The 11,911-nt window shown below is 40.3% G+C and overlaps 1 protein-coding gene across 1 annotated transcript in view; it reads right to left on the bottom strand.

Annotated features, from left to right (window-relative positions):
* Positions 1 to 334: 334 nt before the first annotated feature.
* The window catches only part of CCDC195 (coiled-coil domain containing 195), a 15,396-nt gene continuing 3,819 nt past the window's right edge, over positions 335 to 11,911 (bottom strand). The window contains exons 2-3 of the mRNA XM_056121343.1: positions 6,390 to 6,624; positions 335 to 458 (exon numbers count right to left, since the gene is read on the bottom strand). Of these exons, the coding sequence (XP_055977318.1) occupies positions 335 to 458; positions 6,390 to 6,624 (359 nt within the window). The remainder of the gene's footprint in view (positions 459 to 6,389; positions 6,625 to 11,911) is intronic.

Here is an 11,911-nt window from a genome sequence, read left to right on the forward strand (position 1 = left end):
TCTAATGGCATAACTTGGAGCCAGAAAATTTACATGTATTTCCACGGAATGAATTTCTTTTAATTGCTTCCACATAGCATGAAGAGCAATCCGCACTGCATACACACCAGCATTAATATTTAATAACATAATGAAGTTATTGTTTCCATTTCTGGGGTAAGACCATTGACAAGCCCTGTTTGACCATTAACAAGTCTATTGATCCAGTGTTGAATATTTTGTGTGCCTCATTGGACATCTTGTTAGAGCTCTTTGCTGCAGGACAAGACGCCGTCCTTGGTATTCTTATCCCTGGGGATTTAACGATTTCTTAAATTTCTTCGCCTCGCACATTCTATTCTGCAATGGTGCTTAGCTCATTTGTGGCTTGATCTGGTGAACATTCCAAAGGATCTAATGGTTTGGAATATGCAGACATATCCACAGGTAACAGGAAACTGACTGTTTTTATCTTGTCTCTAAAAAAAAAAAGCAGAATAAAGAGATGTTAAATTAGATTTTTTAGTGAGCCTTTATACAAAACATTTACTATTTTTTTTCCTAGTCACCCAAATACTGCCCAAGTGTTAAAAGCTAATTTAAAATATATCATCATAATTTTTTGGTTCAGTTGTTCAACGAAGGATACAATTATACACATTGAAGTTGATCTTTTAATTAAGCCCAGTGACTTGTGCCGATAAAACGAAAATTTGAAACGATTGAAAGAAGGTCCGTTTGTCTGGGGAATTTTAGTTTGATGAATAATGCCATCCTATCTCAGATCTTTTCACATCAAAGTCCTTCGGTTGGAATGAATTAGACATTCGAGGCAATTATTTTATAATCCAGATCAGCCTCTAGGAACTGACTATCCCTCACGCCTGTGCAATAAAAGGAAGAGAGGAGTGAGCCGAACAAGCCAGCAGGAAGGATTATATAACTCTTCATCTTTGGCGGCTCCCATAGTGTTATGGAGATAAGCCAGGATAAACTGCTCGCACGAGTAAGTCAAAAGAAAAGTGTTTAAATGATTGCCTGTCCTCCCATCTTCTTCCCTTTGTTGTTGTTAGATAAGGCCATCATTTCACTGGCTGACACTTAGGGGTCTATATCTAGGGAACCACATCTGAGCCTTCCCTTCAAAGAAGGCCTGCGGGGTCTGTATACGGGATCTGGAAAATAGGAATCACGGTACTGGTTAAGTGCTCCCTTGCTTCCCTAGTTCACTAATTTCACAAAGGCACCGCGATGATGAACCCTTTTCGCTAAAGAAGTAACTGAAATAAGACAGACAAATACTCTCGCCGAGTTCACGCTGTTTGTAAATGATGGAGTTGGAATTTTACTTATTGAATTCCAGCAGCTGCCTTCTTAACAGCTTTGCTATAGAGGAAGGGGAAAATTTATTCGATTGTGCCTGGCTTCTCCTCTCAGTAAAATGAAAAAAATAACATTTCCAATTTTCTTCTCAAATATAGACTCTTTGCCCTATTTTTTTTAAACAGTTCAAGATTACCTTTTTTTTTTTTTAAATGAAGCACCATGATTGATACTGTTTAGGAGAGAGTTTCAAAGCTACAATGTCACATCACAACCTCTACTAGACTGTCTATTTCCCTCCATCATTGTATCATCATTCTCTCTTTATGCCCTCTCGCTTTTCCTTGAGCATAGGAGGACAAGATTGGAGTTTTACATAAAAATTGGGGAAAATAAAAAATATTCTCTTCATTTCTAGAAAGCACTGTTTCTGAGAATATTGACATAGATCTCGATTTGTAAAATACTGTCTGGGTCTAATAAGGGAAAAGTCAAAACAAATTAAGTACGAGGTCTGATTGATTCTAATACCAGTTCAAATAAAGTTGGTTTTTCATAACTATTTGTAAAATTCCTTGGAAGCAATTATTTGCCCAAAGATTAGAGGAAAAAAATTTAGCACCACCTCACTTTGCTTGCTAATCCCTGAGAAACTAAGATAAAATAAAAAAGATGATGAAACAGGATATGCGTTTTCTTTCTACCCACTGCTCTGTATCTATTGGATCTTATGCCAACCCAGCTGTTGATTTTAGGTTTGCACCGACTTTCCAGTTTTCACACAATCTTGCGATCTTGGCTCAGTGCTTCACATTAAAATATATTCTAAATTAGAAATGGATTGTGTTCTGAGTAGCTCATTTGTTGGCAGTTTGGAAGTTGGAAAACATTTTGTTTTAGAAAAATAACACATTTTAAATGTTGGCCAGGTTTCCAAACCGTTGTAGAAAAGCTATAAATTACAGAGGAAAATTAATAATTCTATTTTCTCATCTAGCATTATAGATCCGTGACACTCTCACACCAAAACAAGACCCATTATTAAAAATTTGCAGAAGTCCCTTAGTTTGATGTTCCATTTGTTTATCTTTGCTTCCATTTTCTTGACCTAAGGCATTTAGTCATTCTAGAGTCAATGTCATCATGAAGTTCTACTTATGTTTTCCTTAATATAATTTAGGTCACGGTCACGGTCCTCCTGTTGTTCATCGATTTGCTCAAGCGGGCCCAGTAATGTCTCCATTGTGAGACTTTTTGTTACTGTGTTTGGCATATTGAATACTCTCAGTAGCTTGCCAGGCTCTCCAAGAGGGGCAGAGTAATCGAACCCGGCTCAGCTGGGCTGGCTGCGCGCAAGGCAAACGCCCTACCGCTGTGCTATCACTCCAGCCCTAGATTTATGGAAGGTTTTCCTTATCAGATATTTTACTTTGTATATTGCATTTCTAGTTTGTAATTTGTGACCATTTTTACAATGATCATTTGGTACTTTTATATAATCGGATGCCATACACACTTATAGAGAGATGTCCTTTGCCTAAAATTGATCTACATAAAATTATGTGTATATATAATTTTGATTAGCTTTTATTTTATTTTCCCTCTTCTCTTCCCCTTTGTTCCTGACTTGTTTCTGTGACAACAGGGGGTTGCAGACACACAATGCTGTGGTGTATTCTTTATTTTTTCCCTTTTTTGGTCACACCTGGCAATGCACAGGGGTTACTCCTGGCTCTGCACTCAGAAATTACTCCTGGCGGTGCTCAGGGATGCTGGGAATCGAACTTGGGTTGGCCATGTGCAAGGCAAATGCCCTACCTGCTGTGCTATTGCTCCAGCCCCCATGTGGTGTATTGTGCTCTCTGCCAGGATGTGTGCTCACACACTTGGTTGTGGTGTTCACCTGTTGTTCTACACGTTGATTTTGCTTGTCTTTATTGTTGTGCCACACTTTGCTTTGTCAAAAATAGCATTACTAATCAAAGCCTTGCTCCTGGCTCTGTGCTCAAGAATCACCCCTGATGGGATTGAACTGTATTTGGTGCTGGGGAAGGAACCTGGGTCAGCTGCATGCAAGACAAGAGCCATTCCCTTTATCTCTCTGCCCTAAGGTTGTTCTCCTTCGTAGTGGGCTTATACCCATGCTTACAGGGTTTTGTGTGTGTGGGGGGGGGGGGTGGGGGTGGTGGTGAGTGTAGCACTTCTGGATATGGGACTAACACATCTTTTTGTTTTTTGGAGGATGACACTTCTGGGGTACTCAGGACCTATTACTACTACTGCATCTTGCTCAGGAGGTTGCTCCTATTGGTGCTTGGTTCTTGGCGGACCATGCAGGGCTCGGGATTGAACTGGGATCAGTTGCATGTGCCTTGACCCCTGTTTTGTCTCTCTGATCCTAGCTAGCACACCTTTCAGCTGCAGTTCTTTCTGGAGGTAGGAGCCTTTAGCTGAAGTTCTCGGACAGCTGACTGGGTAGGATGAAGACAGCATAACAACGCTATCTGTGGCAGTGCTGAAGGTGCCAGTCAGCAGAGCCATGGGGAAGATTCTCAGTGCGTAAAGGTGGTACAGGGGTCAAACTCATCTTGCCTACAAAGTCGGCCATTTTGCCACTGAGCCATTCCTGGGGCTCTATATATGTTTTAAATTATTTTAAATTTATTATTTCCTTTGGAATTTTAGGCTACACCTGGGTTACTCAGGGCTTCCTTCTAGCTCTGTGCTTAGGTATCACTACTTGTGATGCTCAGAGGACAATATCTTGGCTGGTCATGTGCAAGACGAGCCCCTCATCTACTATACGACCTTTCTGACTCTGTCTTTGTGATTTCTAAAGCAAGGATGCATTTCTGTACTTATTTCTCCTTTCCCTTTTTAAAAATTTGTGTCCATTTTAACTCCAGGGTTGAGTCTACACTCCATACCTCACATCTGATATGGTGACAAATTTTATTGCTTTTAAAACATATCCAAAAAACCCCACGTCCATTGTTAATCTTTACCCAAGAAATGACCATCTTGAATAGTTTTTCTTTTCCCTCTTTAAAACTATTCTCTATATTTTCTGGATTCCTACAGTTTTGCAACACCAGGGTTTTTTTCCTGATGACTTAGAATAGCACTGTAGCACTGTCCTCCCGTTGCTCATCGATTTGCTCGAGCGGGTCCAGTAACGTCTCCATTGTGACACTTGTTGTTACAGTGTTTGGCATATCGAATACGTCACAGAGAGCTTGCCAGGCTTTGCCGTGCAGGCGAGATACTCTTGGTAGCTTGCGGGACTCTCTGAGAGGGGCAGAGGAATCGAACCTGGGTCAGCCACGCTGGCTGCATACAAGGCAAATGCCCTACCACTGTGCGGAGCTATAGCACAAGGGTAGGGCGTTTGCCTTGCACGCGGCCGACCTGGCTGAGCCAAGTGTCACAATGGAGACGTTACTGGGCCCGCTAAGAGCAACTCGATGAACAAGGGGAGAACAGTGCTACAGATCACTTAGAATAAGCACATAAAATTAATAAGTGGGAGGCCACCCCTCAGTGATGTTTCTGTTGTTCTCCATCTTCTCCCTTGGGATTATCCTACTCTCCTGCCCTTTGTTGAACCTCAGTGTACCCACAACCCTGTGAACCTCTTGCATTTGCTGTTATAAATGCCCAGGGAGAAGTTACCCCTTGATATCCTCACGACTCCCTCTCCTCTCTGTACGCAAGGGGTTGAGGCCTAGTAGCAAAGCTTATTCCACTAACTCTTTTTTTCCTTTTGATGGATTGATTTTTTTTCTCTTTGGCATTTGTCTCCATTGAGCATAATATCTGCTTTACATTATTTTCATGTTTATCGATTACCATGCAAACAAAGGAGAGTGATCTATATAGGCAGGGTTTTGGAATAGTTTTATTTCCTGCTGGATCTGCAGGGCCTGGGATTATGTCCAACATGTAGAATGCTTTTGGGATGAGTGTTTTGAATGAATGCATGTAATGACAGTGTAGAAAAACAGATGGAAAGGATAAAAATGGAGCTCACTAGGCTGTTGGGAGAAGCAGGAGGAAGATGGACAGAGGAGATTTCTCTTTATTAATAACTGTTTTACCTAAAATTACAGTTTTACTAATATACACCTATAAAGTATATATGAAGAAAATGTCACCATTCTTGCAGATATTTTGTTACCTAAAACATTCATTTCTGAATCTTTCTGTATTTCCCCCCTCACTTCCCTTCATTGTTTTTACCGCTGTCATTCAAGATTTACGCATGCGTAACTCAGGATCACTATGGCAATCCTGTCAGGATTGTGCTCAGTGATGGGGTGGTACCAGGGTTCCAACTTGAGGTCTCATGCCTGCAAGGTATCAAGACATCCTCACCCTCTTCACCACTTTCAATTGCTATTATAGTCATGGCCTGGTCCTCTTTGTTCTTCTTGGTTTGATCTCCCCATTTTTTTTTTCTTGCCTGATTTGATCTAGTTGTGCTTCAGGACTCCATGCTGGAGAACAAACTGAAATTGACTGCATGCAAGTCTCACAATGGAGACGTTACTGGTGCCCGCTTGAGCAAATCAACGAACAAGGGAGGACAGTACTTATAGTGCTACCGAAGAAAACCCATTTGGATTCCTTCCTTCTCCCTTTCTCAAAGAGAGAGTCTGTATTTAGCTCTTGCAGTAATGGTGCCATGTCCCAGACACAAACTGATTGTTTTTCTCTGTGTGCTGTGTCTTTGCTACAAGGTAAAAGTTTTGAGTATATCATTTCGCTTCTGCAGAACCTTGTATGGCTGGTGCATGGCTCAGAATTGGAGGCGTTCAAGCTTAGTGAGTGACTGAAGTCTAATGAAGTTTTCCACTTATTAGAGGCATCTGCTAGAGAGTGCCATTGGACCACAAATAAATTTGTTCCTTTTGTTTCCTTAAATAAACATAAATGAGAGGGAAACTACTTTCCATCTCAAATAAGCCCAACAAATAGACCCAAGAGCCTATTTTTTGTTTCTCTAGATAAGAGTTTGCTTGCATAAAAGATGGTCTCAGTACCATTAGCATGTGCCTGTAATCAGCTGGAGACATATTGGACCTTACCTGCCCCCCAGCCTGTGCTCAGGTGAGGGTCTTTGGCTGGTTATAGAATCTGCTGCAACCATCTTTTCTTCTTTTTCTTCTTTTGTACTTGACGAACATTCCAGTGATTTAACTGTCTCACGAACTTCAAGAATTCCATCATTTGCATATCTTTTCCTGTTGTCCCAAGGATCGATTTTGGCCAATGAATGAGTAGGTGAGGGAATGGAATAGCGCCTCACAATCATGACATTGCCTAGAGAGGAGACACAAAAGTCAGGCTTAGACATTCTTACCCTTAATGACAGTCTCTAACAAAAAAAAAATCTTAAAAGTATTTTCTTGAAATGGACAAGATAAATAGCATATATGAGATTTATTCATTGGTCTCTTTCATAAATATTGAGTGCCAGGCATTTACCTGGCACTTCTTAAGAGTTGGTGATATGGTAATGGGCCAAGACAACCAATGTCTTGTTTGCACTGAGATTCCCTTATTGTATGAAACCCACAAACAAGGAATATAGGATCAAACTCACATAGCATTAGGTTAGAGGAACCTAAACTAGGCTGATGAGGCAAGGGTGAATGAGGTGAATGAGACAGTCTGGGAGTTCCATGCTGGTGTGTTTGGGACCTTTCAGGGAACAGTGTTTGAATAAAGACCAGGCTAGATAATAAAACGAGACTTTACAATGGAAATAATATGAGTCTCTGAGAAATGTTGCCCCTTAATCTGTTCCTGAAAATAACTAAAGTTATCCATTGACAGTTCCTGATGCTTTGAATGCCTGAACTGCTGGCTGCCAAGTGGCTAATGACAGTGTGCATTGGCTTTCGTTGGGATGATCTTGCAGAGGAAGCTATTTGAATGGGGGATGGAAACGCGTGTGGAAAGAAGCCGATGGTAGGAAAGAGGGGTGCTCTAGAGAGAGATGAAGTAATTCATGACACTGGTTTTTTGGGGCTTCTCACTGGATTTCTGTTTATATACTAGTGTCTTCCAATAAACTCTCTTCTTGAGGTGTAAAAAACTAAACACACGGAAGGTTGTATGTGTTCGCAGGCTCTCTGGACGGCTCTGTCTCACCGCCCACGTTTGGTGCTCTTGAGCCACTGTGTGTGACCTGGATCCGGATGGCTGTTGGCCAAGGGCAGACGAAGGAAGAGACGAGGGCCAGGCTGGTTAATCTTATAGCAGTTTATTACAAGGAAGCTTATCCGATAGAAGAAATTTATGTTATGGAGGGCCCAGGTTCTCTCAAGCACATGTTCCCCCTTGCTAGCCTCTCCGCAGTTCGTCCGCAGTCCATCTTGCCGCCCTGTGCTCTCTCCTCTCTCCCCTACAGTCTGGGTTGACACAGAACCCAGTCAGGTAGCAAAATCAACTTAAGAAAGCCCTTCCTGGGGGCCCACCTAATACGTATTCTAAAGTCCTTCCTGACTGCCCCAGGCAAAATACTCCTTAAGGTGTTTTTCTCTTTTCCTCAGTCCAATAACTATCAACATATCAATATTTGCTATTTTTGTATGGACACAGTTAAGAGATAACCTTGAGACTTGTAGGGCAGCTCTCCTGGGAACATCTTGCCACAGACTCAGACTACAGTGCTCAGGCCAGATTAATCATTCCTAACCCAGCAGGGTCCAATTCTACTTTTTGGATCATGATAGCATTAGTCCATGATCAAGCTCTTAACTTATAGTTAAGCATTATGGCACTTTGACCAGGCCCATCTCGATGCCAGGGTAGCACATAGCTTACCGCTTACCCTGGTTCCATCCAGTCCCTCGTTGGGACCCTGCTTTTGGGGACGGTAGGAAGAAAGGGCAGCTGAGGCTTAGATGAGAGAGCAGATGCCCAGGAGGGAAATATCACTGAGAGCCACATTACAAAAGTGTGTCTTCTTGTGTCCATACAAAAAGGACATTGCTCTGTATAAACTATGCAAAGGACTTAGTTTCTTACGGAGAAGAGAAAAACAATATTTACAAGTCAACAGAGCACAAAGAAACAAATAAACACAGAGGAATGGGAGCACTGTGATTGGAGCAACTCAATAAACCTAAACTACCTGAGGCTATGCAGGAAGGACAAAACAGTGTTATCCTACATTGAGGCAAATCAGGTCTCCTCTGATCTTTGTAACTAAAGCACCTTGATAGAAAGAGCTTAATATTTTTGGTCTCTGGCTTGTCTGAGTTCCAGTTTTAACTCCACATGAACTATGTGACTTGGGACTTATCAGCCTCTCCCTAGGCACCTTATTATTACCCAGAAGGCTGACAACATTGACCTCACAGATTGGTTTTCATTTCCTGGAGCGCTCAATGAATATTTGTTGCCTGTGTATTCTTTCTCACCACGGTTTTGTCACTGACTGTCTTGGAAGACTAAGAAAACCCTGGACTCTGTTTAGGTCTTGATGGTGCTGGAAGAAAAGAGGTTTCTTATCTGACTTTGAGGCCCACATTTTCAGATAACAGTTATTAAATTGTAAAGTCTATCACATAAGTGGAGACTGCCCTAGATTTTTATAGTTTGTAAGGGCAGAAGACTCAATTTTTGGCAGGAGTCAGGAGTGGGGAGTAGAAGAATTTAAATTTGATGTCATAAAAAGCAATTAATTATAAACATTATTCACAAACGATCTCTTTAAACACTTTCTCCATCCTCTACAGTAACCATAATTGTCTATAAGCAGGTTGTGCATATTGACAAACAGGAAAAATTCTTTTCAAAAGTCTTCTGAAACATTTTTATATGAATGGTAATAAAACAGAATATATTGAGGTAGAAAAGTTAAATTATTTTTTATGGTCTTTGTATCAGCAATTTATTATTTTAAAATTTATTTTAAAAATGTTTTATTGGGGCTGGAGGAATAGCACAGCGGGTAGGGCATTTGCCTTGCACGCAGCCGACCTAGTTTTGATTCCCAGCATCCCATATGGTCCCCTGAGCACTTCCAGGAGTAATTCCTGAGTGCATGAACCAGGAGTAACTCCTGTGCACCGCTGGGTGTGACTCAAAAAGCAAAAAAAAAAAAAATTCGATTTTTTAATGAATCATCATGAAGTACAGTTACAGACTTACAAACTTTTGTGCTTACTTTTTAGTCATGCAATGATCGAGTGCCCATCCCTCCACCAGTGCCCATTCTCCACCACCAATGTTCCCAGTATCCCTCCTATTCCCCCCTCCCCTCCCCCTGCCATCTCCTCTTCTCCTTTTCCCTCCCCCCCTCTGCCTCTGTGATAGGCGTGAAAAGTTAAATTCTTATTTGGGTCCCATTCCAGCTTGACCGATTAGCTTTATCTCTCAGATCACAAATTTCTATCTTCCTTAGTTTCTTCCTTTTTATCTTTTCCCTTCTAAAATTTTTATTCATTGATTTAGATGTAAAATATAGTAAGTGTTTATAAGTTTTAGGTGTTCACTGTTAACCACCAAAGTGACAATATCCCTCCACCACTGTCTACAACATCTTCCCTATTTTCTCTCATTTTACCATGACCATCCTGTTATTCGTTGATTGCCTCGAGCAGGCCCCAGTAACGTCTCCTTCATCCTAGCCCTGAGATTTTTAGGAAAGTGCTATATTCAAGGCTCTTTAGGAGAATGAGACCCATCATTGTTACTGGTATTTGGCATATTGGGTATGCCACGGGGAGTTTGCCAGACTCTGCCGTGTGGGCAGGTTACATTTGGTAGCCTGCCAGTTTGTCCAATAAACCAGAAGGAATATTCAACACAGCATCTAGCATCATTAGTTCAATTGCTGCCCAATGCATAAGTGGTTTATTTTCTAATAAATGATATAAATAGGTTGGAAATAACCAGAGATTTAACAATACTTGGGTTTTCTATAAATAAATTTTGGGGGGGGGGCAGGAGAGATAGTACAGGGGTAAAGGCACTTGCCCTGCACATCACCCTGCCTGGTTTCATTTCTGGTACCTCATATAGTCCCCCAAGCACTGCCATGAGTCACTCCTGAACACAGAGTCAAGAGCTAAGCCCTGAGCACCACTAGATGTTGCTAAAAAGTCTCCAAAAATGTGGAATTCTTTTGCTGCTTCTACCACTTCTGTTAAAATATAGTTTAATAGATTGATTGATTGATTGGTTTTGAACATCTAGTAATGTTAAGGGATTATTTCTGAGCTCTGTGCTAAGGAATCACTCGTACCAGTGCTCATAGGACCTTATGTAGTGCCAGAGATCCCACGGGGGTTATTTGAGTGCAAGGCAAGTGCTTTAACCACTGTACTATCTTTCCAGCCCAAGACTAATTTCTTTTATCTTATTTGCAGCAAATGTCCTCTTCTCAAACTGTCACAGGCTGAGGCACTCAGGGAAGGAGGCCTAAGAGCAACATGCCTGGAAATGATGGTTGGCTTTCTCACCTACCTAATAATGACTATCATAGCTGTTTCCACAACAGAAGTTCATCTGACCAGTAGTCTATATTTTTATTATGACATGTAAATATGTAGCTATATCAACAAGAATTGCGTATTAACTACAAAAAAATTCTGTGTCCTCAGGTAAGGTTTTCTACCATAAAAATCTCATTTTGGGCTCTTTCCTCTGGAGAAACCCATGTTCGCTATCTCTCTCATATTTCTCCAAGTAAAATTCCAAAAAAAAAAAACTTACTTCCAAGAATCTCATTTTTTGTTTATTTTGATCTTACTGTACATATCACAGAAACAAACAACTTTTTAGTTCCAAGGGATTTGCTTTTAGAAATTTAATTGTTCATTCTCTTAAGGTGTGATTCACACTTTGGGTTTCATATGGTTCCTCCTAAAATAGTAGGCTTAATTTGTTTCAAACAAAGAATTGGATGAGTTGCTAAATTCTCTGGGTTGCATCATTAGCTGTAATATAAGGGATGGTTTATAAAATTCTATCCTAATAGCAAATTTCCATTCATCAATTGTACAATTAAATTTTGATTGATGCTAGCATTAGCACATTTAAGCTTCTAATAAAAACTTATACTCAAGGCAAATGGCATTTTCTGATACATCCAATGATATGACAGCTACTAACTATATACTCATGTTAAGTCTGACTTGCACTATCTCATTTAATTCTCTTAATAACCCTAGGAGATTCCATCACAGTTACTATTTTACAGATGAGGAGAGTGATCATAAAAGCATGTTACATTCATAGAATCACAACATTTTATAGTTGCAATAGGTCTGGGAAGGAATCTAATTCGATCTATAGGGTTTTTTTTTTTTTGCATGAAGATGTTAAGATCAGAATTCAATGTAACTCCCAGCATTGACCAACCTTTACAAAACTTATATGTCCACATATCTATTTCCAAGCTCAGGACAATGTTCTTCCTACTTCTTAGGTTCATAGTGAAACATCACATATAAATTACATTAACCAAAGATAACTGTTTTAAATGTAACTCAAGGCTTGAAATTTAAATTTAAATTATTTTTATTTTTGTGCAAATCGTAGAAATTTCCAAAATTTTACCAAATTTTTTTTCAGTTATATTTGAACTTAATGT

This window comes from Sorex fumeus, unplaced genomic scaffold (assembly GCF_029834395.1).
Source record: "Sorex fumeus unplaced genomic scaffold, SorFum_2.1 ptg000005l, whole genome shotgun sequence".
NCBI lineage: Eukaryota > Metazoa > Chordata > Mammalia > Eulipotyphla > Soricidae > Sorex > Sorex fumeus.